The following is a 25,181-nucleotide window of genomic DNA, read 5'->3' as shown; positions in this document are numbered from 1 at the left end:
GATTTTCTGCAGCAGAGACTTTCAAGCTTCTCTGATAGCAATCCACAGTAAAAAGTATTGTTTGCATTAGTTAAAAACTGTGTGTACGTAAATAAATATGTTAATACATAAATATGTATATAAAATGTTAATATATATATGCTGGTCCTGATCAGTTGGATTAATTTCATAGCCTAATTTAAAAGAAAACTTTTCCAGAAGGTATTTAGTCGTTACTTATATACAGTTATTTTGTTTACTATTTATTCCTATTCCATACCTCCCTCCCCCTCAAGGTACATTTTCGTACACTTAACAGATTAACAGATTTTTCAAGTTTTATTTGCCCCATTTTTCTAGATTTTTGCTTTTTTATATATACAATTCAGTGAATGTCATAGATACCTGATGAAATTTTAGCCAGAAGCCAATTTTTTCTGTAATTAAGTACATTTTTTTTTGTTTTGTTTTTACCCAGATACTTGCTGAGTTCCACTATTTGCTAGGTAGTATGCAAGGTATAATGCATTAAAAAGCTGAGTAAGACCATTCTTTCTCTCTGTAAGCATTTTGCACTTTCAGGGGTTCATCAGGGTAGCCGAATGGCCACTGGACCAGGATGTAACAGTACAAGGCTGTGCTCCTGGTGTTGCCATGCACTAAATGTGTATCAAGGACTGTTTTAAGTTAAAAGTCACAACTGAGTATAGCAAACTTTTGTAGCCCATCAGTCCCACAGTGAGAGGCTCACGGTGGATGATATACAAATCTCTTGGCTCTACTCTCAAACGGTCTTGAATCCAAACACATTGTGCCAGCTTGGCTGCCACCATTCTAGCCTTAGTTGTCCTCACCTTTGCCCGGATGACTTTGGTCTCCCTTCCTCTTGCTGTGGCCCTCCCCTGCCCCACAGACATTTGAGTTCATATGCAGTAAAACTCACTCTTTTTGGTCCGCAGTTCTCGGAGTTTGACAACACATACACTCCTGTAACCATCGCCATAATCCAGATGTGCCACTAACCTCCCACATTCTCTTGGGCTGCACCCACCCCTGCAGTTTGCCCCTTCTGCTGTCTCCGCTGATGGCTTCCTGCCCGTATAATTTTTACATTTTCCAGAATGTCATATAATTGGAATCCTCCAGTATGCGGCTATGAGAGCAGGCCTTTGAGAATGTACACGTGATCATTTTAGTTTCCCAGTCAGAACCTTCCAGTGGCTTTCCATCACATCCAGAGTCAAATCCAGGATTCTCACCTGGCCTGTGAGACTTGCTGATCTGGTCTTTGCAGCTGCACCTTGTACCCCCTTCACCTCTGGAGTTCCGGCCGCATTAGCCTATATTATTTTTCAGTTAGTTTGTCTGTTGCCAGTATCCCTCTATTAGAATGTAAATTTTACAAAGGCAGGAACATTTTTTGTTCATTGCTATATCCCTGGTGCTTAGAACAGAGATGCCCAGGAAGTCACTGTTGAGTAAGACACATGGCTGGGAAGGGTTGAAATGAAGAATTAGGTTCAACCAGTGGATAGAACAGCCATTGGTAGAAGCAGCTCAAGCTACAGGAAGTCCAGGCTGACACACAGAACATGGTAGAAGGAGGCCGTGAACAAGTTGGGAGTGAATAGTGTAGGCAGTGAACAGATGGCATGAGGAAAGCCTCCAGGGCCTGGGGGTGCCAGTGCTCCAGAGGAGCTGTGTGGGGGACTACCAGGAGCATGGCAGGGCCTCAGTCAGGGGCAGTTCTCTGTGGAGTACCTAGCACATGACCAACGACATTGTTGGGCTACAAGGCATAAGCTTAGGAGAATAAGACACACACCTAGAACCAGAGCTAGGTGGTACCGAGTGTGGACATGTAGCTCTTGGGCTAGACAGACTTTCTCCTACCTAACACTGGTCCTAGAGGGAGAGACTGGGATGGGTGCCCAGCACCCTGGTGGGTACCAGTGGTCGCTTGGATACTGTTTGTTGAATTAAATACTGGATCTAGTCAAAGTAGACCTCAAATATTGAGTCAAAGAACTGTAGACGCTGGGAAACAGCCTTTCTTTTTTGTTGTTTGTTTTATAAATTCGTACATTTGTGACTGGAGTCTGTATTTGTGTTTCGATCCAAATATTTGGCTAGTGTTGACCTTTTGGATTTCCTGAATTGATACTTTAATCTTATTCTTTCTTGTCTTAAATTTGTTTAAGTATTAATAACTAGTTTTAGTTACTAGTTTTCAAATACTGTTGTCTGTACTCTTTATGTATTTAGTTATGAGTTATTAATGAATTCATTAAATGAAAGGTGGCATCCATTGTAAAAGCCACGATTGTTTTATATACCACCAAGAGATTTTAAAAATGGGGCACGGTGCATTTCTTACCACTTAAAATTTTTTGATTTATATTTATCAAAATAGCTTCTTTAGACTTAAACAGGCATAGATTTTTATCTTTTCTAATTTCTATCTTTTCTAATCCTACTGGTCTAACGTTTCTGCTGTATTACTTGACCGGGAAAGGCAGTGTTTTCTACGTACATCAGCTGGAACACAGTTTGGTCTACTTTGTGGTTATATTCCTTTATCATTTGGTTGTTGCTTTGAAAAAGAAAGAAAAAGGAACTGTGGTCAGATCTTCAATAATGAGTATTTGCTTCAGTACTGACAGTTGTATATGCTATTTCTTTTTGTGCTTTCGCACACTTGGTTTTTCTTCTTCATGTAAAAGCAACAATGTACATACCTAGACTCTAACAGCCACAGTACCAAGAACTGTTACCATCTTTGCACGCATGTAGGCAATGCCAACTATCATGACCATCACTGGGTCAACAGCAATTGTAAGATGCCATTATTGTAAGATGTACCTGAGTTGCAGAGACACTCCAGTGTGTATCTTGGAACTAATGAAATGCAGTATTCAGATGGAAGGGTGGCTGCTGAAGAAGGCTGGTTATATTGTCAATTTCTTGTTCTTCCTGGCTGGTTCTTCCTCTGTCTACTCACTTAATTGGAACAGTTCTATAATGCTGCGGTCCCATGGCCTTCTCTCTTTACCTTGTCTCCCTGGCCCATGTCAATTACTGGAAGGACTTTTACCATGTCATGATTTCTGAGGCTACATCTCCACCCCATTCTTTATCCCTTACACTGTTTTTTTCCTATCTCCTGGGACATGTTCATACCTCAAATTGTGAGCCAAACTGCATTCCTTAACTTTTCTTCTGAATCCTTACTCTGCTGTGCTCTGTTCCCACTAATGATATCATTTAACAGTCAACCCTAGAAACCCTAGAAACCCTAGAGACTTCTTCAGGTGCTCTCTTCCCTTCATCCACAGCACATCCAAGGAGCTGTCAAATCTTAAGAATTCTGTCCCTACAGGGCTTTGTTTTTCCAATCCCACTCACATCGCCGTAGTCGTTTATCTTGTATTGACCGTTGAAGTAGGCCTCTGATTGGAAATAATGCCTCCCTCCACTTGCCTTGGCTGTCTGTCCCTTTATATTGCTACGAGCCTAGTTACTCCTTTCAGAACATTTGTCAGGTTGTGTTAATCCTTTCATCAAAAATCATTTCCCATTACCTAGAAGATGAAGTTGAAAATCCTTAACGGCATTCAGAGTCATACATGATCTGGTGCTAAACTTCACAGCTTACTTTCCTAGTCCGTCCTCCATATGCCACATCCCAAACACAAGTCATACTTGGTTATTTGCTCTTCTTTTTTCTTCTTTCTGCCATTTCCTTTTAATCATGCAACTAAAAATAATTGATGTTCCTTTTGTATATCCATAGAAGATCATTATTACCTTGTTTTCTCTGTACTGTATTTATGTATACTTGCATTCCTATTTTTCCTGTGGAAGAGTAAGTTCTTTGAGAGTGCATTACATTTCATTCATTATGTTTTTACTCTACAACGCCGATCCCAATGTCTTCTTTTTTCCTGTGTTTCTTCTACCCACCTGCACCTCCCCTTTGGCCTGCCACGGTCTCACAGTGTCTGGGTATGAGTATGGGATGAACTGTACGTGTATATTGAATTGATTTGAATTAAATTAAAACATGAATTCTTTATTCGTTCCTTTATTGCTGTGCACAGCTGTAGGCATGCAGGATGCTTTAGGCCTTCCATAGAATGTTAAGCGATGCCTTTTTTTCAGGTAGCTGTTAGGTTTTTCCCAAACCGTCTCAGTTTAAAAATACCATTTATTCATTCCGAAGGATAATTTCTTGAGAGGAGATAGCTCCCGTAAGGTTCAGCACCAGCCGCAGAGGAAACCCAGGAAAAAAACCAAGCCTCCTGCACTTACCAAAAAACACAAGAAGAAGAGAAGGCGTGGACCTCGTCGACCCCAAAAACCCATCCCCCCTGCAGTACCCCAAGGGAACCTCAGCATGCCCACCAGCGTCTCACTGCCAGTGGAGGCTGTTCAGATCCGGTCAGTGGCGGCGCGGAAGCTCCCGTTTCCTTCTAGTGTTGGATGGTTCTCAGAACGTGTAACTTCACGTTCTTCTCTAGCATTGTGCCTGGGCTCCAGAAGCCATCTGATAGATCAGCCTCGGCTTTGTAGTTTCCAGTATAATTTTTACCGAATGTTTGAGTGAGAGATGTGAAGTAAAACATTTTGTTACAACGCAGAAAGCAGATGCTGAAATGGAGCATTTAATTTTCCATTCAGATTTTCCTGCTTTAACAGAAGTTCCATATATGCTTCAGCAGAAATATTCCATCAGAATCCTGATGAACTACCAGTTTTGGCAGGGCTTAGCATTTTCACCTAAAGAATGAGGCTTCTCAGAGTTTCAGCTAAGCATCTCCACTTTATCTGTTTATGTCGTTTCTAAAAATTATTATTTCGACTAGATTTGAAATTTACCAGAAATCAGTGCCCAAAATTATAATTCATTCTACTAATTTGAAGTAGAACTATTATCTTGAAACTTCTGTCAATACCTGGTTAGAAGCTGCAGAAATACTGACTGTGGATGGCGAGGTCTTCCTTTTGCTTTCACATGTCCTTCTCTGAAAGTAGAGGTTTGGGTTAGGATTTCCCATCTTTGTGTTTGACGAACTTGTCTTGGGGACACTGGTGTGGAGGGGCAAGGAGAGTGGTGGGGCCAACCATGTCCTCTTCCCCAGGAGCCCGTCCACGCCAGAGCTGAGTGCTGATGAGTTGCCGGATGACATTGCCAATGAGATCACTGACATTCCACATGACTTGGAATTGAACCAGGAGGACTTTTCAGACGTCCTGCCACGGCTACCTGATGACTTACAAGATTTTGATTTTTTTGAAGGTATGGTCAACATTTTGATTCAAGACCGTTTTGTTTTGTTTTGTTTTGTTTTGTTTTGTTTTGTTTTTTTAATGAGCTTTTTAAAAGGGAAATAGTGTTTCTGAGATGTGTTTGAAGTACCCCGCCTCACAGAAAATTCAGCACTGCTAAAGCTCTTTACCTTGTTACAGGTGAGAGCTGTGTGGTTTGTCTCACTGTGCTATATAGGCTTAATAGATTGATCATTTGATTGCTAGGTTTTTAACTTTGTTGCTTTACAATGAGTCATTTTACTTTATTTTTCAACAAAAACATACTACTTTTTTTTTTTTTAAAGATTTTATTTATTTGTCAGAGAGAGAGAAAGCGAGAATGGGAGTGTGCACAACGAGGGGAAGCAGCAGGCAGAGGGAGAAGCAGGCTTCTCACTGAGCCAGGAGTCCTACATAGGACCTCGATCCCAGGACCCTGCAATCGTGACCTGAGCCAAAGGCAGATGTTTAACCGACTGAGCCACCCAGGCGTCCCAACAAAAACATTTTAAACTTGATTTTATTGAAGCCTTTTGGAACTTGTCCCAATCGTAGTACCTGTATGTCAGTTGAAGTGCATTTTTCCAAAACAAAGTTTGCTTAATCTCACCAGGTCTCTGGTGCTTTCAGGGGAAACCTTTTATATGCTTAGAATGTTTCTTTCCCATTAAAAAAAAAAAAACTGGATATTTTTGTGGTGATTAGTCAAGTTCCCAACTATGTAGTTTTTTTTTGTTGTTTGTTTTTTAAAGATTTACTTATTTGACAGAGAGAGACAGCGAGAGAGGGAACACAAGCAGGGGGAGCAGGAGAGGGAGAATCAGGCTTCCAGTCGAGCGAGAAGCCCTACTTTAGGCTCGATCCCAGGACCCTGGGGTCATGACCTGAGCTGAAGGCAGATGTTTAATGACTGAGCTACCCAGGTGCCCCTCGATTTTTTTATATTGGAAGTGAAATCAGCAGCAGCCCAGGGGCTTCCATTCTGTGAAAGTGAGTTAGAAGGAGAGGAACAGGATTAGCAGGTCACAAAAAGCATTTGAAAAGATAGTGTGTGAGTGGAGGGAAATGCGGGGTGCTCACGCGCAGGCATGAGTTTGTGTCCAGTCGTCCACAGCCACCCTCCTGCTGGAGGAACCAGTTCAAGAGCAGAAGAACCAAGGGGGACTCCTACACAGCCTTTTGTCTCCAGTCTGAATGGATATGTTTCCTATTTTAATGATTTTAACTTTACGTAAAAACATAGGTGTAGTCAGATTGGTCACCGTGCATTTTAAGTTGGTATTGCTCAAAATCCTTAAGAATTTAATGCTTTGATGAGCTGGGTGTAGAGGGTGCTGTGGATAAATGGAAGATGTGACACAGGTTCCAGTCCAGTCCTTGGAAGCTTCTCTGTTCCACAGGGACCCTCTTTACTAGAACACTGGTTTGGTTTCAGTGATTTATGTGTTTATCAGAGAGCACTCACGTGTGTAGGGGAGGGACAAAGGGAGAGACAATCTCAGTCTCCCTGCTGAGCATGAAGCCCAATGTGGGGCTTGATCCTACAACCCTGAGATCAGGACCTGAACTGAAATCAAGAGTCAGATGCTTAACCAACTGAGCTATGCAGGTGGCCATTTTATTTATTTATTTTAAAAAGATTATATTTATTTATTTATTTGAGAGAGAGCGCGCACATGCACATGGGTGAGGGAGAGGGAGAAGCACATTTCCTTGCTGGGAGTCTGATGTGGGGCTCTGTTCTGGGACCCTGAGGTCATGACCTGAGCTGAAGGCAGACGCTTAACTGACTGAGCCACCCAGGGGCCCAATTTTTAAAAGATTTTTTTTTTAAGATTTTATTTATTTATTTGACAGAGAGAGAGATCACAAGTAGGCGGAGAGGCAGGCAGAGAGAGAGGGGGAAGCAGGTTCCCTGTTGAGCAGAGAGCCCGATGCAGGGCTCGATCCCAGGCCCCTGAGATCGTGACCTGAGCCGAAGGCAGAGGCTTAAACCACTGAGCCATCCAGGTTATACAAGATTTATTTGTTTATTTATTTGAGAGAGAGAGAGCGCATGCAGTGGGAAGGAGGGGCAGAGGGAGAGAGAGACTTAAGCAGACTCGGGCACTGAGTATGGAGCCCGACGTGGGGCTCGATCTCATGACCCTGAGATCATGACCTGAGCCGAAATCCAGAGTCAGAGCTCAACTGACTGAGCCGCCCAGGCGCCCCTTTAACATAGAATATTGTTGAAAAATAATACAGGCATCTACTTTTTGTAATATAGGACCAGCGGAAGCTCTGCTCATTCTCGATGGCTTTTGTTTTCCTCAGGAAAGAATGGAGACCTCCTTCCGACTACCGAAGAGGCCGAGGAACTCGAACGGGCCTTGCAGGCTGTAACTTCTCTTGAGTGCCTGAGTACCATTGGGGTACTTACCCAGTCAGATGGTGTGCCAGTCCAGGAGTTGTCCGATAGAGGAATAGGGGTGTTCTCCACAGGTAGTGGAGCTTCAGGAATTCAGTCCCTGAGTCGAGAAGTTAACACGGACCTAGGGGAGCTATTGAATGGGCGCATAGTACATGATAATTTTTCTAGTCTAGAGCTGGATGAGAACCTGCTCCGTTCTGCTACCTTGTCTAACCCACCTACACCCCTGGCAGGGCAGATCCAGGGGCAGTTCTCTGCCCCAGCCAACGTTGGCCTTACTTCTGCCACTCTGATCAGCCAGAGTGCACTTGGGGAGAGAGCCTTCCCAGGACAGTTTCATGGACTACATGATGGCAGCCATGCCTCCCAGAGGCCACATCCTGCCCAGCTGCTGAGCAAGGCAGATGACCTAATCACCTCACGACAGCAATACAGCAGTGATCATTCACACTCCTCGCCCCACGGAAGCCATTATGATAGTGAGCACGTGCCGTCTCCCTATAGTGACCATATCACCTCTCCCCACACGACATCTTTCTCTGGTGATAATATGGCAGCTACCTTTTCAGCAGAGATGCCCATCATGGCGCAGCACTTGCTCCCAACCCAACTCGAGGTGCCACTTGGAGGAGTCGTAAACCCCAGAACTCACTGGGGCAATCTCCCTGTCAACCTCGGAGAGCCCTCTCCATTTAGCAACCTTCTCGGCGCAGATGGACATCTTCTCTCCACTTCCCTCTCCACGCCACCCACCACTTCAAACTCAGAGACCACACAGCCTGCCTTCGCCACTGTGACCCCCAGCAGCTCCAGCGTGCTCCCGGGGTTACCGCAGACCAGCTTCAGTGGCATGGGGCCTTCTGCTGAACTCATGGCCTCCACCTCCCCCAAGCAGCAGCTCCCTCAGTTCAGCGCAGCCTTCGGCCACCAGCTGAGTTCTCACAGTGGCATTCCTAAGGACCTGCAGCCCAGCCACAGCTCCATAGCCCCTCCTACAGGCTTCACAGTAACAGGTGCCACAGCTACAAGTACCAATAATGCATCTTCTCCCTTTCCCTCCCCTAACTGAGCGTGTCTGTGTGTTTGCAGGCAGGTGGGGAGTCTGGCATTTTCTATCTTTGTTTCCTGTTTATCATCCCTCTCCCCCTTTTCCTAACGGAGATTTTAAAAATAACAGATGGGGACTACAGGGGAACTCCCTTTTCCAGTTCAACAAGTCGGCCTGCGGTGGACCTCGCTTCAGTGTTCACGTGTGCTCCTTCGCACTGGTGCTCATTCCCTCCTGGCAGGTTCACCCTCCCCTGATGGTTTCCTTCGTGGCTCAGCACAGTGACTGGATAGAATCGATTTTTAGCAGCAAGTCCTAGAAGTGGAAGATACCTCAGATTACCAGTGCCCTTTTACTATTTCCTAGTATTCAGATCAATGCTTTCCATTCTGTGAACAGGTCTTGACGGAGGTGGTTCTAGATAGAATGGTCCTATTCACTGAGTTCCTGTGTAAGTGATAGCAGATGGTGTGTGGGGGGCGGGGCGGGGCTCTGATCCAGCACCACCTGCTAGACACCACATGAGGCCAGGAGTCCATTCCGAATTGTGATCATGTTCGATTAAAAAAAAAAAAAATTAGTCTTTTGACCGCCTGTGTGTGTGTGTGTGTGTGTGTGTGCGCACGCGCGCCCATGTGTGTGTCCGTGCAGGGCAGGAAGCAGCTGTCCCGTTGTTGTTGTTGTTGTTGTTGTTGTTGTTGTTTTGTTATTTTTTTTTTTTTCCTAATGAGGATAAGGCTCTGACTTCTCCTTTCCCACATCTCAGAACCCTCATCGGGTTGGTCATTCTTTCCCCCTGAATTAGTGAGGTCTCCCGCATAGAGAGAGTGGCAGGCTGATGATGCGAATTGCACAACCCCGTTGTGCTCGGTGATCGGGGAACGCAGAAAGCCGAATTCACTTCGGGGCTCTGGGGACATCACGGCGAGACGCGAGCTCGCGTGCACCGACCGCGCGGTTGCTGAGATTGCAAGGTCTGGTGGTCACTCGGCCTTTTTAGACGCGCATTTGGTGTCTCCATCCCTCTCTCGCGGAGTACCTTCCCGAGATGTAATTACAGAAAGACCACATTTTGATGTGAAGAGCAGGACAGGTCAGCTAGGTTTGGAAAGATGGGATCTCTGAACTCCTTGGTGTGTCTTTTCCTTTTGACTTTTTCCTGTTTACAGTAGTGGTTCTTCGGTAAGATTTGTAAGATGTCGGCGACACTTGTAGAATCAATGTACCAGTTGTGAAGTGATGTGTAATATCTGAAGGATACACATTTTAAAGTTTCTTTCAAAGCAGAATATGGAATACCCACCCTTTGGTACTTTTAAAATAATTAAAGTAATTAGGTTTAACTTTGGGGAAATTTTTTTTTTTTAAGTACCAGGATTTTAGGGTTCAAAAATCATATTGGTAGTTTAGTAAGTTGGTGACTATGAAATAAATCTGTGAGGTTTCTTTTTACCTGCCTTGTCCCCGGCCCCGTCCCCCAGGGTGGAACTAGATTCTAAAGGCGTCTGTGCTCTGCTTTTGCTGAGAAGCCTCACTGTCCCCTGAGATACCATTGGCTATTTATACCCGAGTCTAGTCTAATTTACATATATATATTTTAAAAGATGAGTAGAGAGAACATATCTATTTAGGATGTGATATAATAATTCATTTGTCAGGGAATACTTGATCTTAATTCCTTTTCAATAGGTAAAGATTTGGATGTATTTTCCTACTTCCTATATGTAATCTCTTTATGCCATGCTAATTCTAACCAGTCCCTTCTTTTGAAAGCTTTCTTTCTCTGCTTTTTAAAGGAATAATGGTGATCAGCAGGCATTATGCAGATACGACGTGCCTGAGATTATGGAGGGGGAAATGTCACATGACTGTATGAAATCATTATATGCCCTGTTTTGTATTTATTGACGTTTTTTTTCTGTGGGCCAAAAATACATTTGTAATATATTTAGTTTTTTTTTTTTTTAATCACGATAATTGATTGGAAGATTTATTTTTGAATAGCTTTGCCTTTTTTGCAGATTGAGAAATTTCTAAATTATAAATTATGTCACAAAGCAAAATTATATTTGGTATCACCATAAATTTCTATTCTGAATGGTGAGGACAGATAATTTGAGTATTTCTCACCTATGAACCTATGTTCGTAAGCTTTTTTATTTTAATGTACTGTAATGAAGTGATTACGAGTAGTTACCTCTGCTCAAAAGTATCAGTTAGTTGGTTTTCCTCCACTCTTTCCCTTCCTGTTCTCATCATCCCTAGATAACCATCCCGTTCCCAGCAATCCGATCTAGTCTCCATGGTGTACTAATTCAAGGTTGTAGCAGAGCAGCACACCGACTGTCTTAACCTACCAGCCCTTCTCTGACAGCAAAGGGAACGTCTTGGGTAGTCGGTTTGAACTTCTCTGGCTCTTCGTCTCTCGTGGTAGCTGCTTAAAACTCTTCAGTTATCAAAACTGAGTTTGCAGTAAGTTGCACATTTTCTTGTTTGCAATTTTCTGTTTTATGTGCATTGAAAAGCCCTTTCCTGCTTTCTAGTAAGGAGGCATGAAATGATCAGGAATGTTGCCAGTTTCAGCTTCACACCAAAAACTTCGAGTCAGTTCATTTTTGTTTAGATGCCCACAGGGATAGCTGAAGAAGGGGCTCCCGTAGGAAGTACCACTGTAGGTTTGAGGAATTAGCAAAAAAACAAATTTGTCTTCTCGTTTTATCTCCTTCAAAACCAGCATCCCAGCTTGCAATTTACTTTGCTCTCGCGGCTTCTTGTGAATCCCTTTTCGGAAGAGAGAAGAACATCCTGTGAACCCAGAGATAACCTGTTAACGTTTTTCTTTTAGCAAACGCAGGGCAATTCTAGTCTGTTAGTAGTAGGTTTGCTGTTCATGTGTAGAGAAAGGAATGAAGCATCTTTCACTCTGGAAATACGAAAATTCATGTCTTTAAGTAGCACTTACGCTATCATAAGGCAGTACTGGAATCGCAAACAAAATTCACATGAGGTCCTGGTTTGGTGGAAACTAGCTTGTATGCTAGTGTGAAATTCAGGAGAAATAGTGGCAGAGAAGTTCACTCCGTTTCTGTAGTTCTTTGGGACCATATATAAAGGCCAGTTAGATTGTGTTAATGTGATTTACTTACACAGTTGCTGCAGTTTCATGGATACACTCTGCTCGGAGAATCTGAATTCCATTCTGAGGAATGATACTGGCTGTGATCTTAGAGCATCGAAGAAGTGTTTTTCTCTCCTTTACTCTCTATACATAATTGTTAATATTATTTTAATTAAAGTACTTAAGACATTGTTTTTTTCCTCTGTAAAAATGGCTTAGTAATTTGCACATCTGCGTAGGTTATGTAGCTAGTAAACAATTCACAATAGTAAATAGCAATTACACTTAACCCACCAAATGACAGACTATGCAATGGGAAAATTTTGTAATTATTGTCACATAGCTTATAAGGTGAAGGACTTTTTTTTTTCCTCTAGTAACCTACCATGTGAGATAGAACTGCTTTATAAATGACTTCCTGAGCAATTTCATGCTGGCAGGCACTGCAGTGTGTCTAGTGTCCCTCCACGAGAAGATGATAATTTAATGAGAAGCAAATAGAGATGGAGATAAAGTTGGAAAATGTGTGTGTGTGTGTGCGCGCGTGTGTGTTTCTTTTCCTTAAAATTGTAGTTACCGTCTCGAGTGGCATCAGGCTAAAGAAAGTGAATACTTTATCCTTGCCAAATAATTATTTATAAGATTTATCTCTTCAACAAGCCCAGTCTCAACTGCAAGCTAAGAATCCTCACTTTCTGTGACTAACACTAAAGCTTTTCCTTATCAGAGCTCATTCGCAATCCATGATCCCAACCCAGAGGCAAAGACAGTGCTTTGATTTGGAAGGAAATGGTGTCTGTGATCCATCCCCATGCCCAGTCTGTAAGCTTTCTTCTTATGTGAAAGGATTTATGTTCCTCTTGACCTGTACTGTTCAGTTTTGTTTTGGTGTTATATTTTAAGTAGGCTTCACGCCCAGCTTGGGGCTTGAACTCACAACCCTGAGATCAAAAGTCACATGCTCTACCGGTTGAACCAGCCACATACCCTGGTACCATTCAGTTTGTATCAGTTGGCCCTAGACTTGGAGCCTGTGTAGGTAACTCCCACACCATTGGCTCATGTCCCTTGCCTGCAGTCCTTCCTGCGCCCTCGCGTCATGGGGGTGGTGATGGCGGTCGTGGTAGGCTGCGTCAGCAGTGTTCTTGTGAGCCGATCGATCACCTTTTCTCCATGTTCTGTAGGTGGTTGTGGATTGGTATTACAAAAAGATGAGGCTATTCATAACACTAAACTAATTATTTAATAGGTTTGGAATTCACTTAAAAAATTTCTAGGTATCTAGTTTTCAGATTCTTCAACCTCTTTCTTTTTAGCCTTTTAACATTCTACTAAATTCTGTTTTTAATCTGGTATATATAGATTAATCTAATACAGTGGTCTTCTCCATGGTCTGCAGAACTCTGCAGGTGAAAGAGGCGATTTCAAAGATTCCTTAGAAGAAAATGTGGTCATACTGAATAGTCTTCATCTGTATCCCTTTTGTCACCAACACCTACATCGTTCCAAGGATCTATTCCTGATGAGAAATACATTTCTTGGGGGTGAGGTGGGAGGTGGAAATATATGTGTGACAGAACATAGATTTTTTTTTTTTTCCTCTCGCAATACAGTGAAAATATGGAATCTTCACTGGCATTCTGTAGAAAGGTTAAAGAATGACATCTTAGTATCTGGAGCCTTGTGAGCTTTCCAATATCCTATTCTGGAGGGAACCAGAATCCATGCTTAGTAGACTAAAGTAACATTTTAAATGCTATCTTTGATTTGAAATAGATTTGAAAAATCTATTTGATTTTGAAAGAGATTTGAAATAAAATACCAGTGAAGAACCTATTTGAGTATCTGTCTGTTAAGCATTTCCCCCTGACCAATAAGTTAGGAAAAAAACCCTAAAATACAGGTGAATAATTATGTCTCCGAATAGCCAGTGTCATTAATGCAAAAATTGTGGGGCCGACTTGGAGAGCCTCATTTCTATAGCAAAAAGTCTCCCTTCAGCTCTAATTTCTGTTCGCTTCCCTCTCTCTGCACTGTGATACAGAGCCAATAAAGGACAGGTGGCATTTCAGAGAGAGCAAATTTGGTATGACTTTCTTTACCGGAAACTAGGTTCCCATATCTTGGGAATGTTTGACTACTTGAGCGGCGGAGTTTGGGGGGATCTAAAATTGAGTCTGAAAAACAGTGTTGTAAGAGAAAAGCTTTCTAACTCTTGGTAACCTTTGTCGGGCAGCCCAGCTCCCCATCCCCTTTTCCCTCCTGCCTGCTGGCCTCGGTGCCCCCCTGCCCCCCACCCAGGTCCTCAAGTCTGCACACACACCCCTGATCTGCCCTGATCCAGGCCTAAGAGTAATAGAAGCTGCCTCTTTCATTTGTTTTTTTGTTTTGTTTTGTTTCTGTTTGTTTTTTTTTGAGCTGGGGACCACTGAAGTAAGCTCTATGTGCACCCAGAGTTCCCCTTGGAAAGATGTTCACCATTCAGTGCAGCGAAATGCCACACCATCGCTTTCGCTTGGGGAATAGACTGATTTGCCCTGACCTGACTCTACCCGGTGTCGCTAAGACCCCGTCGGCTCCAGCAGATGAGTGTGCAAGTGATGGGACGTTGGATGCTTGTGACATTGTCTTCATCTGCTCAGAAGGGTTGAAATCAGTCCCTCTTCACAGTGATTGTTCTTTTCACTGTATAGTGTTGAGTATGTCTCAGGGATTCCTTGTGGAAATTAGGGCAGTTTTTAAAATAAGAAAATAGTTTTAAAAGTAACTAAAGGTGACTCATCATTGAAGAGAGCACAAGAAAGAGAAAACGTTTGGTTTCATAGCCCACCGTGTCTCGCGTAGGATTTTTTTCCTTTCTCCTTCAGGCTCTCATCTCCGCTTCAGCAAACAGAATCCTTTCCCATCACGCACAGCTTTAAAAGTTTTATTTAAAAGTTTCCTTCCCCAATGAGCTTTCAGAATACTTATTGTAGATTTTAAGAGAAAAGGTATATTAATTTATACTATTAACATCACCTCATAAATTATAAGTTTTATACTAAAGCTGTATTGAGTGTAATGAATTATGTTGCCTATGTGTTTTAATAGCTTAAAAAATTATATATGAGCTTTTTTTTTTTTTTTGACAAAACAAACTAGTGAAGCACCTTTTTACACTGGATCTCTGCCGTGTCAAGGTGTATAGCTATCCTTTGCTACCTTGCAGATATATAAAATAAAAGGATATCCTGGGGCCTCAAAATGTAGAACACCTTTAGACCATTTATTACTGCTCATAGAACTGTTGGGAATCGTGTTTCTTTAGTAAATGATCTGTGGTTTACACTTAAGATGGCTAGAAGCTTAGTTACAGGGTAAATAGAAATACATAATAGATCAAGAAAAACTCCCCCAACTACTGTAGCTGGAATTTGTAAACTAAGTTTTTCAGACCTCTTTTAGTTCCTATGGATTTATTCTTTAATTTACAGTTTATTCTGTAAGTTGGGAAGTAAAAATAGAGAAAATAATAAATCTAGATGTTCTCAGTGTCTTATTCAGGAACTTTTTATCCCTCCTCACTAAGGAATTCCCACTGTGACTTAAAAATAGAATTAAATTACTTGTGTGCATGTCTCGTCTGTGTTTTTACACACATGCAAAAATATACATTGGGGGCACGTGTGTGAGAGAGATGAATGTGTGCTTAGGTAAAAATAGAGGAAGGTAACAGAATGTATTGTAGAAATACGATTTATTTAGATGAGGCTATCAGAGTTTTTTTCTCATTGTCTCTGTAGTATAAATACACCAAATTCTTCATTATGCTATCTTATGGTAAAAGGCTAGCTCTGATATCATGTGCATTTAATTTTAACCTTTTGATTAACATATTATGCTATATTTTTCAAATGACATGAGAAACAGGTTCTAAGACAAGCCTCTCACTTTTGAGCATAAAAATAAGAGAGAGACAAACCAGACACAAGCTGTGTTTATCTACTGGGGTGATGGGACCAGACCAGTTGAAACGTTTCAAACTTTTTTTTTATGTTAGTAATAGATTTCTTCATATTGTAAGTTAGTAAATCTTAGTGATCATCTTTTCTTGGTGAAGTTAAGAAAATTAAAGGCTTTTTATAGAGAATGCCATTTTTTTTTTGAAGGGACTGCTTTTTTGGAAGAGTTGGTGGGATCATTTCACCATGCATATTTCAAAGCTGGGATGATTTCAGTTATTTCCAAATTTTTTTTTAAAAAGTCACTCAGTTGTGCTATTACTCATGAAGTTAGTGTGCCCCCAACCGCCGTATTTTGGTTATAAGAAAAATTACGCTACCCTTGACTTTTACCTAATTCATAGGGAATTTTTAAAAGATACATTCCTGTATTTTGAGTTTTGTCATTTTGCTATACATTCATTACTGGAGTAACTGGTGGTCTAATGTAGACAAAACTAGAGTTGTTATTAAATGCTCCAATCACAATTATTTTTAATATGAAAAGATCATGTGCTTGGGTATATGTCAAAACAACTTCTGAGAATACACCAGAATTAGTAGTTCTTTGAAGCCTCATTCATCTTAAGTATAGCCAAGACCTAGGAAAGCTCTACAGGTCGTTCCTTTTATAGTTGTGTTTCTGCATCTCCCAGTTTCATTCATTCTTGCTTTATGGATTTAAAAAAAAAATCTGCATATTTCTTGTACATATGCATGCAAGTGAAAGAAGGGAGTTTGTACTGGTGCCATTTCTCCCTTCAGTAACTGGTTCAATGGGATTTGCTAGAATAAATTCCCCCTGATTGAAGGGTGAAAATAGACCCTTTTGTGTATATCTGTACAGAGATGTGTATATGGGATGTGGTGGCACTTTGCTGAATGTGAACTTGCCTTGTCAATGGAAAGATTGAAAAGTATTATGTTTATTTATACATTTGTATAAATCTATATATACACGTATGTATATGTGTGTGTATAGATAAAGCTATATACATATATTTCCCTAAAAAATGTGTGTGTGTAATAGATTAACAGCCTTTGTTAAGATTATACGTCTATGGAAAACTCAATGATTCTGTAAGCAAGAGGAGGGGACAGTCTGGAGTCCATTATCGGTGCATACCAAGATGGAAGTCCTTTGGATGAATAGTCTTATTTATGGTTATTATAAGTGAATTCCTGCTAGAACTGTTCTTTCTTGCCAGTTCCACTGCCCTTCATCTTCACTGCCTTCTCAAGCAATCTCTCATCACACATTATTGTAGGTTTTTCCCCCTTTATCATGTCCTCTCTAGCCAGAAGTGTTTGGCTTAAGCATAGTTCATTAACATCTCAGTCTTGTCTTCTAAAGATCTTTGTCTCTGATATTTTCCAGAAGGTGTCACTTTGGGTAATAGTTTGTATAGTAATTTTGAGGATTGGGCATTCATCCTTGTCTCAAAAACAAACCAAAAAACCAACATTCAAACAAGACTAATTTGAAAGTTTTACCTGGATAATTTGGGGACATTTCACTCACAATGGAAAAGAGCATAACTGATTTTAGTACTGATAACAGTGTTAGCTTTATTTTCTCATTTATCCTCACCAATTTGTCATTTAAAAATGTGGTTTACTTTGTGTCTTTAATTATCCATTTACCATTTTCTTTTTAATGGAAGGCATACAAAGTCACACATAAGCCTCCTGAATTCTAGAAGTAACTCACTTTACTCATGATGACCCTGCTCTAACCAGTTCTTACATAACGAACTTTGCTATATTTTCGACTTTTTTCCCACATTTGTGACATTCTGTTTTAACTTCGCTGCAGCTCTCTAGAAAACTTGCATCCCTATATATTGTGCCTTTAAAGCTCTTATGCACACACAAGACAAAAGTGTATATATACATGTCTGAGCATGTGTACATATACTTTCATATATACTCACACAGTATGTCTCGTATATATTGTGGGAGTGAATATATAGATATTCAGAGGCAATGAAATGTTGCTTTCTAGATATATATGTATATAAATAGTGTTGATATACTGTATATACACATGTATATGTATGAGTTTTAAATGGCAATCTTTTACATTTAGCAAAATGCTGCCCCTACTGGAATATTGTCACTGCAATGGCAGTTGTATGTAATGATTTAAAAATACATTATCAAAAATTATTTAAAAAAAAAAATTTAAAAGTCACATCTAAAGACATCCACACATTATTTATTTATCTTCCTTTTCCTTTTTATTGTTACATTTTTTTTTAACTGAAAGGGAGACTGTCATTTTTAAAAATGCCATCTGTCCCATGGGAGAAAGAGCTGGGGATTCACTTGAGGAACCTTGTGCATTTGTCCTCTCTCTGAAATGGAGATGTACCACAAACCAGCCTGTTTATTTCAGTTATAAAACAATCCTATCATTTCCATTAGTGCATGTCAACCACCATCTTCTAGATCAACTTAATTCACCAATTTGCCTCTTCCTTTCATTAATAAATAATGATCTTTGAGATCATTTTGCCTGGGGGAAGTTAACTACTCTCTAGCTGCAGGGAAATCTATCACCTAATTGTTATTCTGCCTTGTTCAAAATTCAACTTTGTGAGAAGGCAGCTCTCATGAAGCTTGTCTTAAGCGTATTTTGCATTTATTTAGTTAAAGGTCTTCCCAGACTTTTTTTTTTTTTTCTTTTTAAAAAATTCCAAGTCGGCGTGCACTTGCCACAGATTTAATTCTTAGTCCCTACAGCTTCAGATGTTTTCATCCGTACATCAGTTTGGCACACTGAAGGAAAGACTATGAAGAAGGAAACATGAAATATTTTATTTTGTGATGAGTTGGCAACAGATGACATTTCAAGACCTTACAGAGAGAGGAACGTAGATGGACAATCCTAAATTGTAAGACGTTACAAAAAAAAAAAAGCCAGTGAAGGAAGAGAACCCCCCGCCCCCGGAAGACCAGAACAGAGAGGTTGGGGTCTGAGTGATTTCGTAGAGTAGTTGAGCTGGAACTTGATATCAGAAGCAGCCTTTAACGAAGCCTCTTGGCCATGTTACCGTACTAACTGGAGTACAGAGGTGTAAATTGAAACCAAGTTGCAGTGGGAAATCAGAGGTGAGGCGGTAGCTTCTTTGGATCCAGTAAGGGACAGACACGTTGCACAGTTTTCAAATCTCTTCTTACGAAGTAACTGCACGGTAGCAAGGACTAGCAGTTCTCAGAGCCCTTCTTTTTCAGTGTTCTCATTCACCTTGGCACACAAGTATGTTTAACAGGCCATACGTTAAAAATATTTACAAAAAAAAAAAAAAGCTGCTTAAAGGGAACTTACAAACCGAGAATCTTGTCTGCATTTGTGTGAATAGTGGCTAGAAGCTTAGTTATATGCACAAAAGCTAAGGGGCCACCCGTTTCTGCACAGACTACATCAGACAGATGAGGATGTCGGCAGGTTTGGTTAAGAACCCCCCCAGTTCGGACAGAAAGGCAGGTCTATGGCATTGAGTGTGGTGTGGCTGGGGGGGGGGGGACCACATTTTGGGAGGTGATAGGCTGTTGGTTTGTAATTTCCCTTTAAACGTGAAGAGATGGCTCACATTTTCCATATATATCTCAATGAATGTACTGTATTACTGTTTTAAAAATTTGATGAAATAATAATGGATTGGTCTCCTTTTGTTATCTGGTCCTTGTTTAATTTGTTTAAGGGTTTTTGTATACAAAAGTTTACATTTTTATGTATATTTTTCTTGTGTAAAAACTGATGTAATATGTGTATAAAACACTGTATGTATTATCTGTATATAGTGTGACAAAATGATTTTTCTTTCTTTCTTTTGGATGTATTAATAAATCTTGCTGTGAAGTAGCCTTGTTTTGCGTACGATTTCCTTTGCCTGGATATAGATCGAAGCTGCAAATCCATCACCACCCCCCCGCCACTTCGTTATTTATTTATTTATTTTAAAGATTTTATTTTCTCTATTTGACAGGCATAGATCACAAGCAGGCAGAGAGGCAGGCAGAGAGAAAGGCAGAAGCAGGCTCCTGCCGAGCAGAGAGCCTGATGCGGGGCTCGATTCCAGGACCCTGAGACCATGACCTGAGCCGAAGGCAGAGGCTTAACCCACTGAGCCACCCAGGCGCCTTCCCCCACTTCGTTATTTAAATAGAACTTCATGCTGTATAACCAAAAATTTAAAAAAAGCCAAAACACCTCGAAGAAACACTCTTTTCCTTTAAAGCATTGCCAAGTGTCTTCCTTGTATCTCCTTGGAATTGAAATGTTACTTTATTTTTTAATATGCAGATTGGAAGTTTTCATTTCCTGTGCTGTCTTTTGCCAAAGGATTTTGTGGTATGCATAGAGGTTAGGATAAAATTCATAAGGAAAAATTAGTAATCTAATCACATTCCTTTTGTTAGTTACTATTTGTTTTTGTGGGGCATTTAGACTGGTTTTGCTTCTCCAAAAGAAGTTAACATTTTGAGACTAGAAGCAGGTGCCCACCCACAGTACTAAGAAAATGGCCTGCGGTGACAGCTGCCTCCATCCCAGGCTCTGCTTCCGAAACTGACAATATTTGAAGAAGAATGCTTGGAATCGGTCACTCCATTTCTTCGGCTATATGACAGTTAACTTAAACCCTTGTCATGTCTTTTAAGGGTGCTCCTTTTCTAAATACTTGCAGAAATCACAAAATTGGAGATTGTGCTGACTCAGTTCTTTTTTTGAGGAGTAGATGGGGGAGTGAGAGTGAATCCCAAGCAGGCTCCACCCCCAGCATGGAACCCCACGTGGGTCTCCATCTCCCCATCCTGAGATCATGACTTGAGCTAAAATCCAGAGTCAATCACTTAATCGATTGAGTCCCAGCACCCCACTCCAGGCACCCCACTTGGTTGATTTTTTTTAAGAAGAGCAGCCTGAAGGAGACAGTCTCATGAGTGAAATGTTTGGGTTGAGGCCGCATCTTCAAAATCTTGGTGTTGAGAGCCTATGGTCACCAAGTGAAAGCAAAAATAGAGTTTAGAAAATCAATTTTCAGTTTAGAGGAGAACCTATTTTCTTAACTCTTTGTTGGCATGTCTTCACCTCCTTGCTCTTTTCTCTGTTTCATTTTATATGTTTTATTTTGTTTTTGTTTTTAAAGTAAGCTCCCTGCCCAACATGGGGCTTGAACTCATGATCGAGAGTTGCTCTGCCGACTGAGCCAGCCAGTGCCCTCATCAATTCTTGGATGGGGGGAAAGCTTACATTACTTAAAAATCTGCTTACCTGCATTAATTTGTACCTTTCCGCAGTGTGTGGATCTGAACATTAAGGTGTTACTATTCTGTTCCTTTCACTTAACTGGCTTCCTGGAAAATTCTTTAATTGACATGTGACTGTAGTCTGTTATTTTTGCTCCTTGAAATCGCTGTGATGGAGGGATGTCTATGGCTTAGCGCTCAGCATTCAGTCGAGCCCATGGTGGCATGTGAGTGCCGTTTCTGTTCTTCCATCTTTCCAGTCTTCTGTGTTTCAGGCCTTCTACTCCTTTTCTTATTCACCTACTTAGATTTCTGAGCACTTGGTGTTAGAGGCAGTGGAACACCAGAAAATGAATCATGCCTGGATTTGACAGCCAAAGACTTTGCCATGTAGTGGAAGAGAGAAGATGCGTCGCTATACAAACAAGGTAGAAATTGCCAAGTGCTTAGAAGAGAGATAACATGCTTTGTACGTTTGTGTCAGAAAGAGATGATTTCCAACCAAAGGAGAGAAAAACGTGTAGAGCACAGTGCGTGTGCACATTCAAGGATGAGCCGTGTTGGGAAAATGCAGAGTGTTCCAGATGGAGGAGCCGTGTAAGCAGTTCGTGGGAGAGCAGGGAGCAGCTGAATTCGACAGGTGTGAGACGCGTGAAGGAGTGGAGAGGAATGAGGGAGAGGCCAATGGTGATTGCGTAGGGAGCGTGGAAGGCGGAACAGGCAGGGGCACAAGACGGCTGGCCAGCTGGGATTCGGGAAGACTCTTGGTAGAGAGGTGAGCGAGGAGGAGGCTCCCGCAAGTCAGGCTCCTTGAAGTGGAAACTAAACTAGTCATGGCAGTAAAATGTAAAGGAGGGAGGAGTTCAAAGACTTGGAAACAGACTGATTCAATGGCGAGGCTGGGGAGCATGAGGAATCGAATCGAAAGAGACCTCCCCCAGGCTTCTAGAAGAGTGCTGTTGCCAGCGGCAAAGTGGGGGGCACCACTCTAGGCCAAGGGTTTTGAGAGAACCAATGAGTTTATAGATACCTTAGAGAGAGTGGGGGAGGGGGAGAGAGAGAGAGACTCAAGCAGGCCTCATGCCCAGTGGGGAGCGTGACCTCCCAATCCTGAGACCATGACCTGAGCCAAAGTTGGACACGCAACTGACTGAGCCCTCCAGGTGCCCTGAGCCAGTGAGATGTAGACTTACAAGGTCAGAGCTGCAAGCAGGGGCGTCCAGTGGGCACGGACAACCAGCAGTGCGGTGAGGGCTCAGAAGGGAGGCTCGAGCTGGAAATAGAGATAGAAACGTTGTGGGCAGAGAGTTCCTTGTGGAAGCCAGATGTAAATGATCAAGGAAGAAAGCAAAGGACAGATTTTGGAGAGCAGCTCTGTGCAGTCTCTTACTGTATTTTATTTATGGCCCAGAAAGAGTGCAAACACTTTCCCTACAGTCTCCCACCCGGGGAACGTGGAGCTGGTATGCATAGGCTAGCGAGCTGACTTGCCTCCTTCACACACCCCCAGGAGCGACGGCATTGAGGGACAGCAGTCCCATGCCCCGATCCCAGCCTGTGGGTGTGCGCTCACCCCCACATTCCATCTGAACCATGGTCTTCTTGTTTGCCTCCCCGTCCGGACGGTATGCTCCAGTGCCTACAGTGTCAGCTCCCGAGACGCCGGCCCCAAGCGTGGCGTGTTTGCCCACAGTATGTTGTACACATTTCTGAAGGGAGTCAGTAATCTCAGGACGTTTGTGAACAGAAGGAATGCAGATTTCGGGAGCCTCTGGTGAGAGGTGGCGCCACGACTGGCTACTGCAGTGGACTCTGGACAGGACTTCCTTAGTTCTAACTTTGCTCCATTGTTTAAGAACTGTGTGATCTCAGGTGAGTCACTTAACCTCTCCCTGCTTTGGTTTCCTTCTCTGTAGAGTGCACCGCAAGGATGCCTGGGCACAGCCCGTGGTGAGCACAGAGAATCGTCCCTGGCACTTACTGAGCGTTGGTAAATTTTATGTTATGCTCATTTTGTAACTAGAGGAAATGATAAGATACAAACAACATAGGCCCCTTCCTAAAATAAGTGTCTAGGGGAAAACGAACAAAGATTAGGGGGAGGATAGGGATAGATAAGGAGCTTAGGCAAGAAGTTTCTGACGAGGGGTGTTGATTTTTATAATACAAGAGGACATAAATACAGATGGGGTTACTTTTACTCAATCACATTCCAAAATATTCTAGGATGGAATCAGTTACTAAAATCCAGTTAACTGCAATACAACTTTGCCTTCTGCTTTGTAACTTTAAAAAAATTCTCCTGTGTTTCTGGGGCACCTGGGTGGCTCAGATGGTTAAGCGTCTGCCTTCGGCTCAGGTCGTGACCTCCAGGTCCTGGGACGGAGGCTCAGGTCGAGCCCTACGTTGGGCTCCTGGCTCAGCAAGGAATCTGCTTCTCTCTCTGCCCCTCCCCACTCTCATGCTCTCTTGCTCTCTCTCAAATAAATAAATAAAGTCTTAAAAAGAAAAAAAATAAAGAGCCAGTCCATATATGACCTTCACAGTCTGTGGAAGCTAAACAAGCCGCCCTCAGTACTGACCCTCCTGACCACGGTTATTTCTTTAAGACTAACATCTTCCCTGCGCTTCCTTTTCCCTTCAACTTCTCTCCACTGCTAAACACCGTACTTGCTCTTTCCACCATTACTCGTGGTTCCACTGCAATTTAGCTTTCAGCTTGTCATCTTCCCGAAGCTGGTTCTTGCCAGGGCCACCAGTGACCTTTGCTGTCCTTCTCTCTAACCTCTCCCAACCAGTCAGCCCTGACAACCCGCCATTGTCCCGTTTCTCCACTTAATTCTCACACGTCTTTTCTGGGTTCCTTGTTCATTCCAACTCTCTTTCTCCGACCTCAGTCTGAACACGTCTCCAACCCATTCTTCAGCCCTCCCGGTTGTTCTTCCCCTGCACACAGGCTCCCGCTGCTGGATCCTTCTACTCCCGTGGCTTAAACTCTGACTCCCTGGAGACGAACTCCAAACCCACATCCATAGCTCCGGTGGTCTCAGACCTCAGCCTCCCCTCTCCCGCTGCTTCCTGATGACCTCCACCTTCAGAGCTGGCCATCGCTATGAATTTAGTTTGTCTAAATCCAAACTTATCTTTCCCCTTTTTAAAAGTTTTTATTTAAATTCCAGTTGGTTCATATATAGGGTAATATCAGTTTCAGGGGTAAATATAGTGATTGAGCCCTGCCTTACATCATCTGGTGCTCATCACAAGTGCCCTCCTTCATCTCCATCACCTGTCTCACCCATCCCCCACCACCTCCTTTCCAGTAACCATCAGTTTGTTCTCTGTAGTAAGAGCCTGCTTCTTGATTGTCTCTCTCTCTCTTTTCTTTTTCACTTTTGCTTGCTTGTTTTGTTTCTTAAATTACACATATGAGTGAATTTGGTATTTGTCTTTCTCTGACTGACTTATCTCACTTAGCATGATACACTCCAGCTCCATCTATGTCATTGCAAATGGAAAGATCTCATTCTTTCTTCTGGCTGAGTGATATTCCATTTATGTGTACTCCATATCTTCTCTATCCACTCGTCAGTCGATGGACACTTGGGCTGTTTCCATAATTTGGCCATTGTAGACAATGCTGCTATGAACGTCCGGGTGCATGTATTCCTTTGAATTAGTATTTTTGTATTCTTTGGGTAAATACCTAGTGGTGAGATTACTGGAACATAAGGTAGCTCTTTTATCAACTTTTTTTTTTTAATTAAGATTTTTTTTTTAAATTTATTTGACAGATCACAAGTAGGCAGAGAGGCAGGCAGAGAGAGACAGGAGGAGGCAGGCTCCCTGCTGAGCAGAGAGCCCGACTCGGGACTCGATCCCAGGACCCTGAGATCATGACCTGAGCCGAAGGCAGAGGCTTTAACCACTGAACCACCCAGGCGTCCCTTTTATCAACTTTTTGAGGAACCTCCATACTGTTTTCCAGAGTGGCTCATCTTTCCTTTTTTTTTTTTTTTTTTTAAGATATTATTATTTATTTATTTGAGAGAGAGAGTGGGTGGTGAGCAAGAGAGAGAGAGA

At 42.1% G+C, this 25,181-nt stretch overlaps 1 protein-coding gene across 8 annotated transcripts in view; it reads left to right on the top strand.

Moving 5' to 3' along the window:
* The window catches only part of INO80D (INO80 complex subunit D), a 71,826-nt gene extending 52,110 nt beyond the window's left edge, over positions 1-19,716 (top strand). For all 8 annotated transcript variants that reach the window (XM_047720856.1, XM_047720862.1, XM_047720863.1 and 5 more), the window contains 3 exons: positions 4,202-4,419; positions 5,121-5,278; positions 7,606-19,716. In XM_047720856.1, the coding sequence (XP_047576812.1) occupies positions 4,202-4,419; positions 5,121-5,278; positions 7,606-8,771 (1,542 nt within the window). In that variant the 3' untranslated portion in view covers positions 8,772-19,716. The remainder of the gene's footprint in view (positions 1-4,201; positions 4,420-5,120; positions 5,279-7,605) is intronic.
* The last annotated feature ends 5,465 nt before the right edge of the window (positions 19,717-25,181 follow it).

The sequence above is a fragment of the Lutra lutra genome, chromosome 3 (assembly GCF_902655055.1).
Source record: "Lutra lutra chromosome 3, mLutLut1.2, whole genome shotgun sequence".
NCBI classification, from domain to species: Eukaryota; Metazoa; Chordata; class Mammalia; order Carnivora; family Mustelidae; genus Lutra; species Lutra lutra.
Note: the sequence above shows the minus strand (reverse complement) of the source record. Positions and strands in the feature narration are given on the sequence as shown.